Source organism: Ctenopharyngodon idella, chromosome 13 (assembly GCF_019924925.1).
Source record: "Ctenopharyngodon idella isolate HZGC_01 chromosome 13, HZGC01, whole genome shotgun sequence".
NCBI lineage: Eukaryota > Metazoa > Chordata > Actinopteri > Cypriniformes > Xenocyprididae > Ctenopharyngodon > Ctenopharyngodon idella.
In genome coordinates, this window is record NC_067232.1 from 20,057,965 (window position 1) to 20,081,505 (window position 23,541).

Consider the following 23,541-nt stretch of genomic DNA (forward strand, 5'->3'; position numbering starts at 1 on the left):
AAACCCAAAGTAGCCATTAGGGAAAAAGTCAGTGAAGAATCTGAAGCTTTCTGCAAAGCTAAATTTATCTGCGTTGTTGCGTTATCACCGGAATAGAGTGCTTGTATCATTTTTAAAGCATAAGAGAAGTGTACAGACATTTTAATTCCATATTAGACTTTTGAACAATTTACCAAAGTTCTGAGATTTGGGAAATTTGGGATAAAAAGTCAAATGAATGTAGCTTTAAAATGCTATTAGAAATAACTTGATTGGATCTGATCAACAAAATGTCAGCAGCATAAAATCCGAAAACTGTCAGATATTTCTTTATGGTTATCAATTTGAATTCTGCACAGACAATCTCACTTAGAGGAGAAGCTGCATGATTGCAGGCATAACCCACCTTAAAGCTGAAATATTAATGACTGCTCATTGCTCATTCTGTTTTATTCAGCAATATATAAAGAATACCCATTTTCTCTGTTAGCAAGCCTCTATGTAGAGCTGTGATGTAAAAAACAAACAAAACAACACTGCACTTTGTTGTATGAATCCAAATTTATATGAAAAACATGTAACATGTTCTTAGGAAGTTTTCTTATTTTTAAACAATACAACTTCTAAAATAATTTAATATAATAAAATGCATTGTTTTTACAGATTCTAAATTATTTTAAAAAAAATAAAATAAAAAAATAAATTACATTTTTAAAAGATACACCAATGTGGATATTTTTGGCAGTAAGAAAAGGTACACATACATTTAAAAAATAAAAATCTAACTAGAATTTACCTTGGAATCAGAACATCAACAGTTGAATCATAAGTATAGCGACATCAGTAAGTGTGTTTTGACAAATAATCATAATTATTTTATTAAGATTTTTCCCCCTGATGTCTATCTATAATTTTAGAAAATTATTTAGTTGTTGACAGACTTGACAGACTTTTTTATAGAGGGTTTGAGCTCTGAAAGTTACAATATGTTTTCATCATATCTAAAAAAATAAAAAATAAAAAAAAGAGTTCATCAAAAAATTAAATCAAGAAAAAATATGCCTATAAATATATAACCCCATTTTCCAAATTAATTTAAAACAACAGAGAAATATCAGATCAAAGAGAGAGAGAGAGAGAGAGATGGACTCTCTCAGGAGGTCAGATGTCAATCCTTTAGTATTTGTTCTAAAGTTGAGAGAAGATTCCTCAGTCCGAACATGTAGCCCTCATCCGGACTGTTGCTGGAAAATACATGAGCAAAATCGATCATCTTCACCTCCACTGCCTCCTCCTGTCCAAACTGCTTTTTATCCCCCATTCCAATTTCCTCATGTTCCACTTCTACACTTCCTACACATATTCCGTTAGTGTTCCTCTCATGGCAGTACGGATGACTGTGTGTTAAACTGCCCTGAACGCTCAGAGCCTCATGGGGTTTGTTACAGTTGCTCTGTGGCTCCCCCTGCTGATGTTCTCTTCCTATCTCAGCTCGCTTGTGTTTCCGTCCATTGACTGTTCGAGGAGAGCCTTCATACACCAGCAGCAGAGAGCTGGCATAGAAATGCAGCTGAGTTTGACTCTCAAACCAGTGGAGAATGCTTCGGATTTTAGAGATGATCAGGGAAACTGCATGCCTCTGTAAGTCTTGACCATTATGGAAGAATCTAGTCAGGCCTGAGGGGAATAAAAATTGACAGATTCATTTTTGAGTTCAGAGACTACATGATCTCACACATTTTCTAGTCAAATCACATCAAATCACTAGGAGCCAATTTTAGAGCTGAACATAATGTTACATCCCAGGACATATTTTCTTTTGTTTTGTGTAAATGAGTAATAATAAAAAGAGCGTTATGATACAGGATCTGAATTGTTATATTGGTGTTTTGTTCTGTTTTTTTTTTTCTCTCTCTCTCTCTCTCTCTCTCTCTCTCTCTCTCTCATTCTCATTCTCTGGCTGTGTCCGAAATCACCCCCTATACACTTAAAGGTGCTATATGTGCTGTAATTTTTGGACTATACTAAAGCAAAAAATATCATAATAATCCAGCGTTAGCGTCAGTTCTAGCAGGTCATGTCAGTCAAGCTCGCATCAGCTGACTCCCAGGTGACTCATGTCTACCTATAGGAATACGACACTTATTGTCACGAATGTGGCTCCCGCGCCTCCTCCTCCGCACCACCGGAGGGAGCCATCACCTGAATACTGACTGTTTCCCATTCGGACTACGTTTGCCATAGGCCCTCATTCCTGGGACTGATTACGTACACACCTGCACCTCATCACGCTCACACTATTTAAGCCACACACTCACACACTCTCATCGCGAAGTCTTGATTTGCCCTGGTGATCATTACTGAGCGTTTTCTTGTGGACTGTTTTCTCTGTTACCGTTGGATTGTTTATTCTCTGTGATTCTCTGCTGCCTGCCCTGATCTTTGCCTGTGTACTGGACTGTGTTTGCTTGCCGCCTGCCCTGATCTCTGCCTGTGACTCGACACTGTTTGTCTGCCGCCTGCCACGACCATTGCCTGTCCCTGTTTACGTCTTTGCCCTTGCCCCTGTCTGCCTTGGTGATTGTTCTAATAAAAGCTGCAAATGGATCCCCACTCTGCCGACCCTTCATTACAGAAGACTTCGCCAAACCGCGATCCAGCAGCAATCATGCAGATCTCCACCGAGCTGTCCGCCCAGGCCAACCAGCTCGCGGTACATCAACACCAACTGAATCGATTGACTTCTCTTACCGAGGAGCTGGTGAGAACCCTGCAGAGTCTTCGATTCGACGCCACCGAGGCCGCCACGCCGCCGCCAGCGACTCCCGCCAGCCAGGCCTTCACTGCCGCTCCCGCCGTAAATCCACGCCTCGCACTCCCGGAGAAGTTTGACGGTACCCCCGCAAAATGTAAGGGATTTCTTCTTCAATGTTCTCTGTTCATCAACCAACAACCAACTCTCTATCCCACCGAGTCCAGTCGGATTTCCTTTGTCTGCTCCCTGTTGACGGGTAGAGTGCTGGATTGGGCCACGGCTGTATGGAGAGAGGATAGTTCTGTGTTTCCCACCTTTTCTGCCTTCCTGCAAAGTTTCAAAGAGGTCTTCGACCATCCGGAGGGAGGCAAAAGCGCAGGGGATCAATTGCTGTCGCTGTGTCAAGGTAAAACCACAGCTGCCGAATACGCTCTTAACTTTCGAACCCTCGCCGCACAAACAAACTGGGTCGAGGACACGTTGAAACTATTGTTTCACAAGGGGCTGTCTCTGGAGCTTCAAGCCGAGCTCGCATGCCGCGACGAGGAAAAAAAAAAAAAAAAAAAATCGCTTAATGACTTCATTGAATTAACCATTCACATCGGTAATCTCCTTCGGTCACGACGCCCTGTCCGTCTCTCCACTCTGACCAATCCCACGTCAGAACCCATGCAGCTCGGGTACACCCCGCTTCATCCAGAGGAGAGAGAAAGGAGACGACAACTTCATTTGTGCTTGTATTGCGGTCAAGCCGGCCACATCAAGATCAACTGCCCCATCTGACCCAATCCATCCAACCCGAAAGCGGTGAGTTCTCCACTTTCCACCGACTATTCCTCTAACTGCCTCAAAATACCCATTCAAGTAACAGTGAATGAGCAATGCATAGCCACGCATGCACTTTTGGACTCTGGGGCAGCGGGTAACTTCATGTCAGATACATTCATCAGAGAACACAATGTTACACTAACGGACTGTAATTCTCCATTGACAGTGGAGGCGCTAGATGGGAGACCCATCGGAGGAGGAAGAGTGGCGCACATCACCGCTGAACTCACACTGCAAGTGGGAGTCCTTCATCACGAACGCATCCGATTTTATGTAATCCACTCACCCAACAATCCAGTTATCCTTGGTCTCCCGTGGCTTAGAACTCACAACCCGCTTATTTCCTGGAAGGAGGGCCAGATCGTTCAGTGGGATGCCACCTGTCACGAACACTGTCTGAAACAGATCACTCCCATACCAGTCCAGACCGTTTCAGTTCATGAGTCTAACACTGACGAGCCCGACATACCTGCTGAGTATGCAGATCTGGCGGTTGCTTTTAGTAAAAGCAAGTCAACTGAATTACCTCCTCACCGTTCCAGTGACTGCGCCATAGATCTGCTACCTGGTACCACGCCCCCCAAGGGCAGAATATTTCCCGTCTCAGCCAGAATCAGCAGCTATGAAAGCATACATCGAGGAAGAACTGGCCAAAGGTTTTATCCGACCTTCCACATCCCCGGCAGCATCCGGTTTCTTCTTCGTCAAAAAGAAAGACGGCAGTCTTCGGCCCTGCATCGACTATCGCGGACTGAACGACATTACAGTTAAGTTCCGCTACCCTCTGCCATTGGTTCCCGCAGCCCAAGAGCAGCTAAGACAAGCCAAGTATTTTACCAAGCTAGATCTCCGGTGCGCATACAACCTGATTCGTATCAGAGAGGGTGATGAATGGAAGACGGACTTTTCCACTGCTACTGGCCACTATGAGACCCTTGTTATGCCGTTCGGGCTGGCCAACAGTCCCTCCATCTTTCAATCATTCATTAACGACGTCTTTCGGGATATGCTCAATCGCTGGGTCATAGGCTACATCGACGACATTCTCATCCATTCCAAAACCTTCGAGGAACACGTCCAACATGTCCGGGCCGTACTGCAGCGACTCATTCAGCACAAACTGTATGCCAAAGCGGAGAAATGTGAGTTCCACCGTACTTCTACATCATTCCTGGGCTATGTCATCAGTCAGGAGGGAGTAGCGATGGACGACAGTAAAGTAAGGGCAGTGCTTGAGTGGCCTCAACCACGCACGCTGAAAGAACTACAACGATTCCTGGGGTTCGCCAACTTCTACAGGCGATTCATCCGAAACTTCAGTGGCATTGCGGCCCCATTAACTTCCATGACTAAGCGCCAATCCACACGCCTCTCCTGGTCCGACGAGGCGGTGCACGCCTTTCAAGAATTGAAGGAGCGATTCACCTCCGCACCCATTCTCCGCCACCCAGACCCAGAACTCCCTTTTATAGTCGAGGTCAACGCCTCCAGCACAGGCATCATGGCTATACTCTCACAGCGCCAAGGTAATCCAGCAAAGATGTACCCGTGTGCATTCTACTCCAGAAAGTTGTCGGCAGCAGAGCGCAACTATGATGTAGGCAATCGGGAACTCCTGGCTATGAAGGCGGCATTGGAGGAGTGGCGCCACTGGCTGGAGGGAGCACAACACCCATTCACCATACTCGCAGATCACAAGAACCTGGAATACCTCCGGTCTGCTAAACGTCTGAATCCCCGGCAAGCTAGATGGGCCATGTTCTTCACCCGTTTCCAGTTCACGGTAACCTATAGGCCCGGTTCAAAGTGCGTCTGCCTTGACGTTTTATCTCGTCAGGCAGAGGAGGTGGAACGAACGGAGAACGAGGAAAACATTATTCCTGCCAAACTGCTGCTCGCTACAGTTCAGTGGGACGTCATGACCGAAATCACTCAGGCCAACGAACAAACAGCACCACCACCAGACTGCCCACCAAACCACACTTTTGTACCCGTGCACCTCCGCAACAAATTGCTTCACCAAGTTCACGACTTCCCCAGCTCAGGCCATCCAGGCATCACAGCCACACTACATCTACTACAAAACCGGTTCTGGTGGGACACCATGGTAACAGACACCTCCCAATTCATCAACAATTGCACAGACTGTCAAACTTCCAAAACATCACACCAAGCCCCAGCGGGTCTATTACAACCGCTGCCCATTCCTCAACATCCTTGGTCCCATATAGCCATTGACTTTATCACCGACCTCCCTGAATCCCGTGGTCACACCACTATCCTCACAGTAATCGACCGATTCTCCAAGGCATGCCGACTCATACCACTTCCCAAGCTACCCACCGCGTTTGAGACGGCAGAGATTTTGTGCAACTACGTATTCCGCTTCTACGGGCTTCTGGAGGACATTGTGTCTGACAGGGGTCCACAGTTCACATCCCGGGTATGGACAGCCTTTTTCAAACAATTAAACATCATCATCATCAGCCTCACCTCAGGATACCACCCTGAATCCAATGGACAAACCGAACGCATGAACCAAGAACTCACCAGATTCTTACGCACAAATCAATCAGAGTGGAGCCGCTACCTGCTGTGGGCTGAGTATGCTCAAAATTCCCTACGGAAACCTGCCACTGGTGTCACGCCCTTCCAATGCGTCTTGGGTTTTCAACCGCCACTCTTTCCCTGGACCTGGGAACCATCCAACCTGCCATCGGTAACCGAGTGGATGCAACGAAGCGAGGAGACCTGGGACTTGGCCCATCACCATCTACAACGCGCTGTAAGAAGACAGAGATACAGGCCAATCGACATCGTCGCCCCAATCCTGAATACTCCGTGGGACAGTGGGTCTGGCTGTCAACTAGGGACCTGCGTCTAAGACTTCCATGCAGAAAGCTCAGTCCCAGGTTTGTAGGGCCTTTCCAAATTCTCAAACAAATTACCCCTGTATCGTTTCGTTTAAATTTACCTGCTAACTACAGTGTTTCTCCCACTTTCCATGTGTCGTTGCTGAAACCCTCTGGTGGTCCGAGAGGGGAGCCGGAGGGAGCCGAAGCCCACAACCCCCTGCCCTTGATGATCGAAGGCGAGGAAGCCTATCAAGTTCGAGAGTTGCTCGATTCCAGGCGCCGGGGTAGGAGACTACAGTACCTAGTCGACTGGGAGGGGTACGGCCCGGAGGAGCGATCTTGGGTCAATGCGGATGACATCCTGGACCCATCACTCATAGACTAGTTTCATCGGACGCATCCGGAGAGACCGGCCCCTCGACCACGTGGTAGACCCCGGCGCCCGCTTCCTCGCGTCTGGAGCCGCTCGCAGGGGGGGGGCTCGGTCACGAATGTGGCTCCCGCGCCTCCTCCTCCGCACCACCGGAGGGAGCCATCACCTGAATACTGACTGTTTCCCATTCGGACTACGTTTCCCATAGGCCCTCATTCCTGGGACTGATTACGCACAAACCTGCACCTCATCACGCTCACACTATTTAAGCCACACACTCACAAACTCTCATCGCGAAGTCTTGATTTGCCCTGGTGATCATTACTGAGCGTTTTCTTGTGGACTGTTTTCTCTGTTACCGTTGGACTGTTTATTCTGTGATTCTCTGCTGCCTGCCCTGATCTTTGCCTGTGTACTGGACTGTGTTTGCTTGCCGCCTGCCCTGATCTCTGCCTGTGACTCGACACCATTTGTCTGCCGCCTGCCACGACCATTGCCTGTCCCTGTTTATGTCTTTGCCCTTGCCCCTGTCTGCCTTGGTGATTGTTCTAATAAAAGCTGCAAATGGATCCCCACTCTTCATTACCCTTCATTACACTTATCACAGCATCCATATATAAGCTCCTCGGTATTATCAGCAGCTATTGCATTTCTCATACCCTCCTCCATCCCCAGCTCCTCCTCTCTTCAGTCAGGATTGGCCTTATGATTCCCCTGAATCAAACTATTCTTGAAATTTGTGTACATGTTAAATTATTGACATTAATTATATCTTTATATTGGTTCTGTTCTGTTACCCTAGGGGGGTTATTGCTGCTCTCCCTGCTCTTATCCATGCTAGGCTGCATGGATGCGCAGGGAGTTCTTGCCCAAAACAGAACCATACCGCCAATACAAACTCTATGCAATTATCAATCATATTTGATGATAGTGGTCCTGACAGCACTGTATGTTTCAGATATTTAGGAAACATGCAAAATTCACAACTGTTTCTACCGAAAAACAATGCTACAGCCAGTTATTCTACTTTGAAATGTGCGTTGTGTGTCTGAATGTCTGTTTTTTTGTTTTGGTTCGTGTGATCCCGCCCACTGCCAATTTACCCAATAGTATTTGGACACTCTGGGTTGCCAGTTGGCATAAAACACTGTGTATTGCAGCCATGGAAGCCAGCAAACGAACTGGGTCAGAGTGACTATAATTATATATATATATAAACATAAGAGAGAGAGAGAGAGAGAGAGAGGGTCAAAATTACATAACCAATCAAATAAATAAATAAATCATTTTTCTCAGAGCTGTGGAATTTTAAAATTGTGATTTCCAGATCTGGAAAAGTCTGGAAATTGTAAATATTATCTATGTGAAAGTCATATTATAAAAGTAAAATTATGTATTGAATTTTTTCCCAAATTGACCCTTTTCCGGGAGTTTGACTGACAGGCGATCTAACCAATCATAACGCTGAATCCACCGTTATGTCCAAATGTTTGTTTCACAATTTGTTATGCTGACAAAGCAGTCAGGGGAGTTAGTAGATTAAAGGATTAGTTCATTTTGAAATGAAAATTAGCCCAAGCTTTACTCACCTTCAAGCCATCCTAGGTGTATGACTTTCTTCTTTCTGATGAACATAATCGCAGAAATATTATAAATATCCTGACGCATCCGAGCTTTATAATGGCAGTGATCAGGAGTCACAAGTATGAGCTGAAGAAAGTGTCTCCATCCACATCCATCCATCATAAATATGTGCTCCACATGGCTCCAGGGGGTTAATAAAGGCCTTCTGAAGTGAAGCGATGCGTTTGTGTAAAAAATATTCATATTTAAACAAGTTATGAAGTAAAATATGTAGCTTCCGCCAGACCGCCTTCCGTATTGAAGTTACAAAGAAAGTGTAAACTGGCATCACATCAGTTAAGATTTTTCCGTAAGTTGAACAGGGAAGGCGTACGACATAGCGTAAGCTTTGTGAACTGCATGAGTTTTACACTTTCTGTATACGTTGAATACGGAAGGCGGTCTGGTGGAAGCTAGAGATATTTTACTTCATAACTTGTTTAAATATGGATATTTTTTTACACAAACGCATCGCTTCACTTCAGAAGGCCTTTATTAACCCCCCAGAGCCATGTGGAGTAAGTTTATGATGGATGGATGTGGATGGAAGCACTTTCTTCAGCTCATACTCATTGATCCCTATCACTGCCATTATAGAACTCGAATGCGTCAGGATATTTATTAATATTTCTGCGATTATGTTCATCAGAAAGAAAAAAGTCATATACACCTAGGATGGCTTGAGGGTGAGTAAAGCTTGGGCTAATTTTCATTTCAAAGTGAACTAATCCTTTAATGTCGGTGGACTTGAACTTGAAAAATGATGTGTACGTCTTTCCGCGTTTGAAACAACATTCCTTCTGATGTTCATTCATGTTTATTTGATGCTATAAATGAACTAATTAATGAACTAGTAAGAAGAGATGATCGGTTCACGAGCCGCTTGAACTGAGGTGCTAGAGCAAACCGGCACGACACATTAAAGAACCACAAAACAGTATTTATTGTTTAAATTTCTTTAAAAAATTACTAAATTTGAAATTTGAGACTTTGTTTCATATGAACAGTAACCTCCGTCTTGTCTGTCGACGTGTTGTTAGTGTCCTCTTTGCTCCACGATGTATTTTTCACTGCGTGAGAACGTGATGTTTGGCGTGAGAGCGGAATAGCTTGTCGGACATAGCCACAGTAACTGAAGGGGGCGGGTCTTTGCGAATGGTCAATTACAGGGTTCCATAGCTTTAACCTGAATTATTATTTGTTTGTTTGTTTGTATTATTTGTTTGTCTGATTTTCCAGGCCTGGACATTTCCTAACCATGAGATCCCTACATATAAAAAATAAAAAAAATTATGAAGTTGGAGTCATACCATTTTTAATAGTGTCCTTTCCAAGACTGCGTCCATAGAACTGGTCATGAGTAATGTAACTGTCTGAGTCGATCTGGTACACCTGAGTGAGAAGATGAGAGAGAAGAAGATCAGAAGAGATCCATCAGAAACATTACAATAACGAAAAATATGAAAATATGCTTCAAAACTTAGTGACCTGCCTTGCTGTCTACAATTTAGCATTAGCTAAATGCACCACAAATGTAAATGCTGTCTACATAGGCATCTCACTAGGTTTTAGAACAGCACTGGAGAAACTCGCATGCAGACTTAAAACTGTGATGAGCCTCACTGGATGGATCCTTACAGCCTGCCACACTACAAAACAAATGAAACAAACTGAAATAACATGGAAAGCAAGAACAAGAGAGGGAGAGAGCAGAAAGGAAGCAGAGGGGGACAGCAGCTGACAAATATTTCCCAGCCTAGAGACACTGAAACCAATTAGGTGCAAAGAAAGAAGTACACTGAGGGAGAAAGGATGATTAACTGAGGGGCTGGAGGAAGGAAACACTGAACAGAGGAAAAGAGATGGAGACTTCACACTTAATGGAACTCACAAAAACTGTCAATGATAAACATTGCAATGTAAAATACACTGCAACAACAGCATCATTTCTACAATTGACCTGACTGTTTCCAGGGTGATTTTTCTGTCCTTGCTGTAAGAAAAAAAAAAAAAATGGCACAGACAGTTATACTGTACCAATGTCAAACAATGTTTCATCAATGTTAACAGTAAGATTTCATGGGAAATGGATTTAGTAACAGCCAGAGTTGGGCAAAAATACATCAAAATGTATTTTAAAATAAAATACCAAATACCTTAATTTTAAGTGTACTAAATACATAAATACAAAATACAGCAGCCACACCATGTATCAAAATTAACTACTGTATTTTTGTATTTTAAAAATACTAAAAAAAATACTTTTACAAGGGAGCATGTAATTTATCCGCAAACCTTCCATCAATTTGCCTATTTGATCTATCTCTTCACCATTACACTGATTCAATTGATTAAGTAAACGATGTTTGATAGCAACAGCTTTTCTTTGCCCGAGTCATGCAATAAATCTGACATATGCAACCAGTTAAAGACACAATATGTTGGATTTTTGGAAACCGCTAGAACAATTTTATATATTTTGTTGACTTGTGTACTTACATTATCCCAAATGTGTCCAAGAATGTTTAAATCCAGAGAAATAAGCCATTTTAACCAGGACACACAGACCGTGTCCGTGCGTAGCCTATCAATGGCATCATTACCCTCGATTTCCGGTTTTATTTTGTCGAAACCATAAAAAATAAAAAATAAAAAAAATTGAAACATCAGACTGTTTTATTAAGCCCCGGGCCGTCCACGTTTGTGCACCGTCCGCATGACGTGATTTTCTGTTTAACGCGGACAGTGCACGTTAAACAGCTCATGCACAAGCAGGACAGAAGAGTCCACTAGGTGGCAATACGCACAGTACTGAGCACAATGTGCAGTCGTCGAAGAAGAGTGTGTAAAGAGCAATTCAAAAACAAGACGAGTAAACTCAGAAGCATGCCTTCTCCGTCGTTTTGATTCCTGTATCTTCTGAACTTATGTTGCAATGGTGGATGCACTATTTTTCTTCTCCGATCCTGCCCAGCGAATGTCCGGTTGATGACACGATGTCTGGTAAAAGTAGGCTATAGAAAAAATTGTACTGCGCATGTGTCGAACCTATGTAGCCCCGCCCTTTTTCAGCGCTGCGCTCGTGTTCTTTTGACTTCCGGTTTGTATTTCCACAGCGATCTTACGTATTTATGAATGAACTGTTCGTTTTAAAATCTTCCCGGTCTACTGACATTTGTTAAGACATCTGCTTTAAACATTACAATGCTCATGATAACTTTTGTTAACTCTACAACAAGTAAATCCACTTCATCAGCTAGTTATTCTTTGACAGCGATGCGATAGAAATATAAAGGGCTACCGCAAAAACGGAAGTTCAAAGACAAAATTCTAAAGATGGCTGCGCGCACGTTTCTCTGGCGCATAGGTCTATACTTTGAAAGATGCGCAGACGCGACTGCGTGCGAGATGCGTCCGGGCGTGGAAAGTGAAGTATACCCAGAGCTTTAGAAAGTGGAGCAACTGTTTGGATACATTCATTAACAGAAAACTACTCATGTTATATAGCTCAACACATTAAGTCTTTTTGTTTGAATATTGTTTTCTTGATTTACAGCAAGTACCATGTTACCATGACTAATATCGATCTAGCTTACTGCAGTGTGCAACAAGTGTCTCACAGCAGCTGCCAAGCGAACGCATGGAGTAGCACTATAACAACTTTCAACACACAAATGTATCTAATATGATAAAACAACGCTGCTTTACCCCACATACGCATGACTGGAAGAAGCAGAAGCAGCGACTGTGGCATAATAAAAGTCCCGCTGCTCTCGAGGTGTGTGTCGCACTCGTCTTTCATTAGCAATCGCTCCGGCAGCCTTGTTCAGCTCTCACAGGCACTCAGCCCTGCTCTGCTTCATACTACAGTAACGTTAATAATCTCATCTATGAACATGATTTCATGATGAGTCCCATCCCGATTCTTTTCCACCGGCTGTAGACGTAAAGACAACATCTCCAATGATTCCGTGAAATCAAGGCATCATCAAGCTACACCTTTGTTTTGAATAAGCGATCTCTAGGGCGAAAATGTACATATTGTGGCTTTAACAGAACAAATATTAACATATCCCTGTGATCTCCCAGATGAAGGTTAGTTTTAAAGTAACCAACAGTTTCCTAGTTTAGTTACTTGGTGTTTGGTAACGAAGGGCCTACTTTGTATCAGAAACACTGACTCAATGACAAACAAGTCATTCATAAGAAGACAACTGATGGCACCTGTATTCATAGCAACTTTTTTCTAACTAATTAATCATTTGATTGTTAATCATAAATATAGGGGGCAGCTGCTCGGTATAATTGTTTTCAAGAACATTATGTAAAGTTGTAAACTATTTAGCCTAGGCTACCAAAACGAACACCAAAACTTAACATGAACTATTAAAAATTATAGCAATTTATGCAAAAAATTGATGGAAAGCTGGCAGCCTGCACGTTTCTTACCTTGACCACCTTCTTCCATACAGATCAATTTTCTGTTCTGATCTCAACAAGTCTCTGCAAACTACTGAGTAGGCACCAATCAGAGGCCGCAATTTTATGATGTCATCATGTAAACTTCTTACAAAGTATTTTACAGTATTTTAAAAATACAAAAATACAAAACACTAAAGTATTTTGATACAAAAGCCATTTTCATCAACCCTATCAAATACAAATTACAAAATACTATTTTGTATTTGAAATACATGTATCATAAATACTGCCCATCCCTGGTAACAGCTTTAGCTACAACTTAAAGACAATATAGGACAATAAACTGAACAAAGCTCAAGGCTTAAATACACAGGACTAATTGACAAACTTAACCAGCACCAGGTGTGCAACATAATTTGTAACCATGACAACAAATGAAGAGTGGGAATTTGGGGAACAAAAGGAACCGGAACAGAACACAGGAAAACAAGTGAATACAAAGGGCTTAAGGGCTGTTTACGTGTATGCGTTTTGGCAGTTCGCTTACATGACAAAGTGCAAGTTTTTGAAAATGATACCATTATTGTCTCTGTAAACTACAAAAACTAGAATTTGCAAAAACGGTGACGTCATGCACATGTGTATTACCAAAGCCACTTGAAGTCAAGCCTGCAAGGTTAGCATAAAAAAGCGTAACACCTGCTAACGCTGTGGTATGCAAGGAAGGAGACGAGGCCTTTTTTAATGGATGTCAATAGAGGAGAGGCTTCACTATGCTAAATAAACTGCTTTTGTGGGAAAACAGCTTATCATTTAATGAATCGACAGCCCATTGGCTAATCTTCAACATGTTTGCTCTTAAACGTTTTAGATTAATATATCTTTATAGTTTACACTGAAAAATTTGTTTTATAAAAGATTCACACACAATTGTGCGACAGGTATGATTCAGTTTATGGCATTTCTTATTCATTTCTATGGTATCCGCAAACGGTGACTGTCGCACAACTCTGAACGAAATTCAATGACGTCAAGGCTGTAATATGACTGGTTATCAAGGAACATGTGATCCAAGTTAGCCATTACACTTTCTCCGATGGTAGAGCCACAAACCCTTGTATCTCCCAATAATAAGACCATCTCTGCTATTACATGTATAGGTGCATAGTGTTTTTTTTTTTACAAAGTGACATCGCCAACTACTGGCCTGGCATGCATACTACAGAATTTTTAATTGTTTTTGTGGATCTCTCTATCTCTTCTCATGTGACCTTCTTCACAGCCAGTACAGCAATACTGTGAGTACAACAATGAGGTACAGAGAGCAAAAGCAGAGGAGTGTGTGTACTGACCGCTGGTTTCATCACAATCTTGTCTTATCAGTATTCCTCAGAGGTAATTAACCAAGTCTGGATAAGCTCTGGATATTGATCATGCCTTACAAGACAGCAGACAGGGATTTCTGTTCTGCAGCATTGAAAGTGAACCTTTAGTGCCCTCAATTAGGTGATCTGAAGCTTAATATTGTGTTTATGAACCCTCACAGTTTGTAATAAGGAAATCAGATACTGAGAGGAGGATATAGAGATAAAACAACAGAGAAAAAAAGAGATCCTGCATAATGAGTATAAGGAGAATTAACAAATCACACACACACGCCGTCTCACCCTCATTCCCAGTAACAGGAATCCGATCTCTTCCATCAGAGGATACTTGCTAATCTGCTCTTCACGTTTTTCTTGTGATGCAAACGGGTCGTAACTTTTCTTCCCGATCTTCACATCCATGATGCAGGGCCGTAAGAACCTCTTCGTCACATCTTCAAGTTTCAGATACAGCTCTAAGATATGAGGGATAAAGAAGACACGGTTCTGAGAGAGTTTTTGTGCTCTTGATGACAGTCCATTTGATGACAGAATGACAGCCAGTGTTGTTTTAGTACATCTATTCTTATGGCTGGCTTACGACTGGTTTTTCTGTTACGTATTCTGCATTGTTGTTGCAAATTCTGCTGATTTGACAAGATGGTTAACAGTTTAAAATGCCAAATGACTTGTGATAGTTGTGAAATCATAATGTTAAACCATAACATATACATACACACTGTACACTAGGCCTACTGTTTTTCATGTTTTTAAAGAAACCCAGCAAACAAAAATATATTCTAAGAACATTTTGCTAATGTTCCCATTAAGTTATGAAAATATTATTTCTGAAATGTTCCAAGAACGTTGTTTTTTTAAAAATGTTTTAAAAACATTTTTTCTTGGTTAAACGAACGTGAAGGGAACATTCTGTTTTATAATGTTGCAAACAATATGAGAATGATACTTTTGAATGTTCTCTGAATGTTCTGGAATAAGTAACATTTAAAAAAAGTTTTTGTGCTAATTTTTTAAGAATATTATTAAAGACCACAAATTTTGCAGAACGTTTGTTCATAACTTTGAGAGAACCTTGCCAGAACATTAGCCAGAGTTCTAAGAACATTCTCTGTTTGCTTATGCTCACCGAGGTTGCATTTATTTGGTCAAAAAAATACAAAAATAAATAAGTTAATAAATAATATTATTACAGTTTAACTGTTTTCTATAGAGTACCTCAGGGATGACGTGTTTTTGTAGGCAAAACCCGGAAGCAAGTTAGCATTTTAGGACTTCCGGTTCCATCACCACGAAGTCAATGGGTTTTTTGAATGGGTTTTTGCTATATCGCCTGAAATAAGGTCTGTGGTTACAAAGCCTCTAAATATTTTCACGTTTTGATCTATGACATAAAACACACCAGTTATAACCCACTTGTGATTTTTTAAACCTTTATTGTGTCTTTAAAACAGCGGGTGCTAACAAATTGCTAAAAGGGACTACTTCCTTTGGCGGGGACTTTAGACGTCATCATGACAAACAGCACATTTGGACAGCATTTCTCATAAGAAAAGCCATAGGATTTAAATCTTTAAATTTCAAAAGAAACTGCAGATGATTCTAAGCATACAACCTCATCTGGAAAGCATGGTGGAGGTAATGTCATGGTATGGGCATGCATGGCTGCCTCTGGAACAAGCTTACTCATCTTTATTGATGACAATGTATGATGGTGGCAGCAGAATGAATTCGGAAGTGTACAAAACCATATTGGCTACCAATGTTCAAGAAAATGCCACCAGACTCATAGAGAAGTGCTTGATATTGAAACAGGACAATGACCCATAACACACTGCCAACTCAATCAAGCTTAAGGAGTTTATCAGGGGAAAGAAATGGAAGGTAGATTGGCCAAGTCATTCTCCAGATTTAAATCCTATGGCTTTTCACCCGCTGAAGAGGAGACTAAAGGCAGAAACTCCCCAAAACAAGCAACAATTGAAACTGGCTTCATTAAAGGCTTGGAAAAGCATTTCAAAAGATGAAACCAAGAGTCTGGTGATGTCCATGGGTCGCAGACTCACTGCTGTGATTGCATGCAAGGGATTTGCAGCTAAATACTAGCTTTTAAACTTGTACATTTGCTTTAAGTTTAATTGTCCCAATACTTATGCTCACATTAGATGAGTGATGAAACTCTTAAATTGCGGTTGTTCTTAGTTGGTAAAACATTTATATGTTGAAACAGCTAATGATAAAATGGCACTTTCTGTACTTTTGCCTCATATTCATCTTTTAATCATATTTCTTGACTCCACAGCACACATATATATATATATATATATATATATATATATATATATATATATATATAGTAGAGGGTAAATTATATATAACGTAGAAAGTAAAATCAATTACATAACAATTAAAAAATATGATTTATGACTACTCCTAGATTATTATATAATATAAACTACAGGCCCAACTACAGTTGCCAAGTCTTAGAACGCCGTTAAAAAGATTCCTTCTTCTTCACTGTCTGAATGGCTCACAACTGATTTCTACAATCACACTGAACACTGTACCTTTAAGTGATGTTTCAGAGGCCAAGCGACAGCCAACTGATAAGCCTCCACGATCAGTCAATTATTTCTGACAAGTTCTTTTTCAGTCAACTGACACAGTATTTATGGTGTCATCACTGGGATGGTGACTCACAAACACAAGAAGTCAGAGAGAGAACAGCAGTGTAAAGTCCAATTATGATAAACTGAACACGCCTTTAATGTACATAGACTTCATACAGACTATACAAACACATTATAAGGCACATGTACTTTGGACACATGGCAACACGCATAATGATGATAAGAGCTTTTTAATAAGCTTACAAAGAACATACCACTGCTAGATGACACTCCGTACCACATACCAAACCATCTATCAATTATTAACTCATTAGCAACCATCTAAATTCACCAAACATAGATAACACTAACTAGAGCTGACCTTCAAGCTTGACTGCTAAAGGAACATGATTGCTGAGTTCAGTCAGGACTGACACAACACGTCCTTAATAATTTAAAGTCAACATGAAATTGCATTTGACCTTATTTACTTTCTGCATCAGTGTTCCTAGTATTATTGTGCATGATTCATCTGAGCATAATATTCAAAATAAAACAAATGTTTGCCTTCATAATCTTATCAAAATTTAACAACTTGCTCCACCCCTGCTGAATATCCTATTTTGTTCTTAAATACATGCAATTATGGAAGTAAAATGGGTTGCAGATGTTATTTTATGTTGACTATCTACATCTTGATATAACTTATCTCACCATTTGGCGACTCCCGTGGTGCCCATGTGCCGTAGAATTTGGGAAGATGTTGTTGCAGGTCCAGTAGCCTTGTATCTGTGCAGTCTTTAGCATATACCTGCAGGGAAAAAAGTGACGTGCCTTTACTCTGAAACCAGTAAACTAACTATTAGTAACTATTTGGAGTTAGTAAGATTTTTTATGTTTTTGAAAGAAGTTTCTTTTGCTCACCAAGGCCGAATTTATTTGATTAAAAACACAGTAAAAACAGTAATATTTTGAAATATTATTACAACTTATAAAACAGTTAGTTCCTGTCCTTGATTCTGATTGGTCAATAGCTGTTATTCACAATAAAACACGGCTATGACCGCTTCACCCAAGGGTTCTGTATATCACTACACAACACCCTTAGCAACCACTCTTAGCAACGTAAATTGTTTGTTCTCAACTGATATTGTTCATTGAAGCTTACTGTATTATGTAGAAGAGTGTTGTGAGAAAGAGATTGAGTGAGCGAGTTTATTACCTGCATTCAGATTTAGCGTTTTCCTTTAGGTCAGTTTTATGTTCATAATAAAAAATCTGTTTAAATGTTGAATGTATTATCTTGTCCTTTTAACAGTTAAGGCGTTTTCCCGTGACTGACAGCGCTAGTCAAAGCATTTGTCAGTTGCGTCTTGTTCCGTGTTCACAACAATTCAGTCTTTTCAACGTCAAAGTCTTTGCTACTGACTGACACACTCATGAAGACAGTCTTTGCCACCATCTAATGGTGTAATAATGTAACTTCTGTTGCTGTTCACGGTCAGGGACTATTTTTCCGGCAGAAGGAAGGCTTTTAGTAAGAGTTTACTTCATGAAAGTTGCATTGTTACATATTCTTGGCTTTAATATTTGTATTATGTGGTAACTGTTTTATAAAAGCAATAAGGTAATCGAGGCTAGTGCTGTATCGTGAATAAGTCATGGATGAAGGGGTTGCAGACACTCCGCTTCGTGTCGTGCCTAATGGTGCGTTCACACCAGACGCGAAGACTAGACTAGAATAGTCTATTCGCGTCTTTGCAATGACGGGCGTTTGACGCGCGTAACGCGTGATTCGCGCGAGTTAAAAAATCTGAACTTTGGCGGAAATTCAAGCCGCGTTAACCAATCAGGAGCTTGCTCTAGTAGTGACGTGATTACGACGTAGCGAGAGGAGACAGAAATCCAAAACAACAATGGGGACAAAATCATCGTCGCTGTACGATACATCTTCATACTTTTATATAAACAGGAATAAAAAGGATCTTGCTTGGAAGAAAGTGAGTGAGGAGGTCGGACAATCTGGTTGTAAAAAACGCTCTTTACTCAATTTGAGCTATATATACACATTGAGACAACAAGCTAGCTAAAGCCAGCAAATTGAGCTTATTCGCCGTATTTTACAACTACTTTCCCGCTGACAAGTTGATGTGTTCATTCAGAGGAAGTGTGCAGAAACGAAACGAGCCACCTGGCAGAAGCCCCTCTCATGACGCGAATTCGCGTCTGTTGTGAATTTCACACGAGAAATGAAGCGAATTTCACACGCGAATGAAGCGAGTAAACTCAAAATGTTCAAGCGTCCAACTACGCGTGAATAGCATGATTTATTCGCGCAAGTCGCGTCTGGTGTGAACGCCCCATAACAACGCCCTTCAGCTGTGACTTATTCATGATACAGCACAGCCTCTCGTACCTTATTGCTTACTTATAATGGTTTCCCATTTGAATATATTTTAAAATCTAATTTATTCCTCTAATGGCAAAACTGAATTTTTTGCAGTCATACTAGTCCCCCTTGCACATTCTGCGTACGGTCGTCCACCGGAAGCTAGTTATTTGAATTTATAAAATTTAAATATGGATGTTTTTCTTACAAAAACGCATCGCTTCGCTTCAGAAGACATTTATTAACCTCCTGGAACCATATGGATTACTTGTTTTATGGATGGATGCATTATTTTTGGTTCAAAACACGGCCCCCCTTTCACAACCATGATAAACCTTGCCATTGCCATTAGTGCCCTCTGCAGGCATTTATTATAACATGTTATGAACATAAGTTGATTATGTTTATACTATGTATATTACATTATTTATTTTAACAGTGTTGTTCAGTAAAACCACATGATTACTTGCTTTTGATATACTTTATTAGAGCCAATTATTATTGCCTCATTGTGATTATATATGTATTTTAAGTGATTTTATAGGCGGTTCACTTAGGTCTATTTATATACCATAAAAAAAAATCTGATTACTCATTCTTTGCTGACCCCAATCTTCAGAACAGTGGTGTAATTAATTTATTTTAATAGAGTGAAACATGTTATTTATTGTTCTTGGCTTTCAGGTGTTTTTTCTATATTCAGTGTGTTATTTTGGTTTAAGGTGTTTGTCTCTCTGACATTATCATCTTTGTTACCTGTGTGTAGAAGTGCATCTCCCGTGGGCCTCTCGGAGGAGGTTGTAGCTGCTTCAGAATTGTTCCATCAGGATGCTGCAGAACACCTGTGCAATTATAGTGAACCAAACACTGAAAACCTGACAACACTTTATCATCATGACAACTAGTGACTATTCTGAGTGTGAATGCAATTAATGCAGCCGGGAAAACATCTGAAGGAAAACTTAGGAGAGAATAAAGCCACGTAAATGTCATTGGGTGACAGGATGTTGCACTGATAAGTGATTTTTTTTTTTTTTTTTGCTTTTAAGCATGTCTTAACTAGGGTTGGGTATCGAAAATCCGATTCCAGAATTGAAATTAATACTTAAGGTCAGGAATTGGATACTTGTAATAAAATTAAAAATTCATTTCTGCTTATAGATTCCTGTGTGCGCATATTAATGTTATTTGAAACCATTTTCAAGCGCAAGAAGACGCAAAAGAGAACTCAATTTGGCACTCACGCTGTGCGCTGTTTTCTTTGGGCACTCATCCAAAGCACGCGCACAGAGAGCTACGTCTCAATAGTGTGCGATACTGAATTGAGTTCGCGTACGTGTCTTCTTGCGCTTGAATGCACAAATACAAACAAAATTACATCAAAATATCCTCATAAACACAGCTGGTTTTGTCTTAAGTGAAACACCTGTGCAATTGTAGTTCTTTCCGTAGTTGAGAAAGAAAACGCATGTTTGACAGTTGGGACAAAACATTTTTGTCCGAAACAGCTATTTTCAGTTTCGGGCCGAAATCAGTAAGAATTCTCTTATGCTCACCAATGCTGCATTTATTTGATTAAAAATACATTAAAAACATTATTATTAAGAAATATTATTACAGTTTAAAGGTGCAATATGTAAGAATTTTGCAGTAAAATATCTAAAAACCACTAGGCCAGTGTATATTTTGTTCACCTGAGTACTTACAATATCCCAAATGTTTGCAACTATTTGTAAATCGTGAGAAAATTGCAATTTTAACCAAGGCTCCGGGACGTGTGAGGAGTCCCCTGTCAATTGCGTCATACCCGCATTACCCTCGGTTTTGTAGAAACCATGGAAACACCAAAGACGCTTTAATATTTACATGTTTTAATAGACAAGGGAACAACTGTTTTGATATATTTATAGACATAAAACTAATTGTTATATAGCTCAACACGCTTAGTCTTATCGTTTAAATCTAATTTTCTTGATTTTTTTTGCGAGTACCATGCTTTACCATGCCTCAGAAGTTAACATAGCATAATCAGATGCAGCTTTATTTTTAGTAACAGTAATACAGAATTTTCTCCATCATACAATACGTTTTAAATTAATTGCATGTCATTTATCAACACAAGCCATCCAGCATGATATTCTAAAATCGATCTAGCTTACTGCAGTGTCTCACAGCAGCCGCCGAGCGAACGCACAGAGTAACGTTATAACATTTTCAACACACTCAAATGTATCTAATATGATAAACAGAGCTGCGTTACCTCATACTCATTACCGGAAAAGCGGAAGCGGCGCCGCCGACTGTGGCATAATAAAAGTTCCGCTGCTCGCGGCGTGTGTTGCGCAATCGCTCCAGCGGCCTCGTTCAGCTCCCACAACACTCGGTCCTGCTCTGCTTCATACTACAATAACGTTAATAATTGCATCCATGAACATGATTTCTTCCCGCCGTTGAGGTGAAGACCACATGTCCCAAGATTCCGCACTCAAACTTGGCGTCATCAAGCTACGCCTTTGTTTTGAATAACCTTCTAGCGACCTCTAGCGGACAGAAAATATTACATATTGCACCTTTAAAATAACTGTTTTCTATTTTAATATATTTGAAAATGTAATTTATTCCAGTCATGGCAAAGATGAATTTTCAGCATTATTACTGCAGTCTTCAGTGTCACATGATCAGAAATCATTCTAATATGTTGATTTGGTGCTCAAGATTCAAGAAACATATCTTATGATTATCAATGTTGAAAACAGTTGTGCTGATTAAAATGTTTGTGGAAACCGTGGTACTTTTTTTCCAGGATTCTTTGATAAATAGAACTTTCAAAAGAACAGCATTTGGAATAAAATTCAAAGAAAAAAAATATTTTTAATCAAAAGTTCTCCTTTTTAATAATATTCGAACATGATGGTAAGCGCTACAGAATTGTCATTTTGGGGCGAACCATTCCTTTAAAGAAAAACAAAGTGCTGACCACTGACAATCCATCAGATAACAGCTGGCATCTCATTCATTCAGAAAATCCCCATGAGCCACAAATGACACATTAGAGTTACTACAACAGAGGAAATGATGTCATCTGACTGTTGGCAGAGGCAACATACAGTTTTTGTTTTGTTTTTTCATAGAAATCTCCACTTTAAACAAATGTGACAACAAATCATGTGACCCTTTAATAAACTATAATTAGTTCTCAAATACTTCTGCCTTACTCAACCCAACAAGTATGCTAGGAAAACATGTGCAAAGTCATCCACAGGTCACAAGTAAATTTGCTTTCATTAGTGAAGTAATTTAAAGAAAATCTTTTAGGATTGCAAAATTCCTATAGGTCATTTCAGTTTATCCAGCAGGATGTTGTTTGATTCTTATAGGATTCTTATTTGATTATTATAAAATTGTTTTGATGCTATAGAAATAGGTCTTGTAAAAACTTTTTGATTATGGGTGTTCATCCTAATCTAATCCAAGCAGTATGATGAACCCAATACTCCCTTTAATCTAACAAGATAAAGACTCTAATAGATATTCACATTCCTTCATCAATCCCAATATTCATTAAACATTAATAGGCCTACAGCATTTCTAAAAAAACAAAACAAAACAAAACAAAAACAAAACATGATGATCACATGAAGAACATTACAGAAGTTAAGACTAAACTGACCAGTGTTATTGATCCCGCATTTATGTCCGGCCACCTGATGAGAGAAGGGCACACATCCATCCAATAGCACCTGCTTCACCGACCCTTTCTTTTTATTGTCTTTTTCTAGTTTCTCCAGCGTTCGAGATGATGAATCCATAATTTGACCATCTGTAGACACGTTCAGCGTCAACATGTCCAAGTTTAACTTCTGTTAATGATTTTCCATATCTGACAGTTATTCTACAAGAACACAAACATGTTCATTAAAACTCAAAATGTCACTTTCATCTGATCAGATGCGCGTCTGGAGCACTGAATGTTTTCCTTCATTCACTCACATATGTGTCTTTAGTTTTTATCTACACTGCTGGAGCGCGACGCGTTGTTTGGGTTGATGAAAGGTTCGTGACGTGAGCACGCAGTCCACCAATCAAAGGTGGCGTTCTCACAGGTTGCGTTCTTACGCGACGCGTCGTTCGGGTTGCTGAATGGGACGTGACGTCAGCACACAGTCCACCAATCAACGTCGGCGTTCTCATAAGTTGCGTTCTAGCAGTATCTATCATAAAAATAGTCCATGCTATTTTTAATTGTAGGAGTTACTTTATAATTTTGAATCCGCTATTGCCAACAAAACAAAACAATGTTTACACAACTTAAACTCTTCCTTTATT

General features: G+C 40.5%; 1 protein-coding gene across 3 annotated transcripts; it reads right to left on the minus strand.

Moving 5' to 3' along the window:
* Positions 1 to 729: 729 nt before the first annotated feature.
* ipmka (inositol polyphosphate multikinase a) lies at positions 730 to 23,277 on the minus strand. 3 transcript variants are annotated; one of them, XM_051918038.1, is made up of 6 exons: positions 22,886 to 23,269; positions 19,972 to 20,057; positions 17,541 to 17,637; positions 14,503 to 14,675; positions 9,724 to 9,805; positions 730 to 1,656 (listed from the first exon to the last, which is right to left on the minus strand). In XM_051918038.1, exons 1-6 carry the CDS (start codon positions 23,058 to 23,060, stop codon positions 1,148 to 1,150), a joined length of 1,122 nt encoding a protein of 373 aa, XP_051773998.1. In that variant the 5' UTR covers positions 23,061 to 23,269; the 3' UTR covers positions 730 to 1,147. The 3 variants fall into 3 exon arrangements, 1 of the variants encoding a protein (XP_051773998.1); XR_007933348.1 differs by having other exon boundaries at positions 1,490 to 1,656; positions 9,724 to 10,062; positions 22,886 to 23,277; XR_007933349.1 differs by lacking the exon at positions 730 to 1,656 and adding an exon at positions 9,902 to 10,062 and having other exon boundaries at positions 22,886 to 23,277.
* Between the last annotated feature and the right edge of the window lie 264 nt (positions 23,278 to 23,541).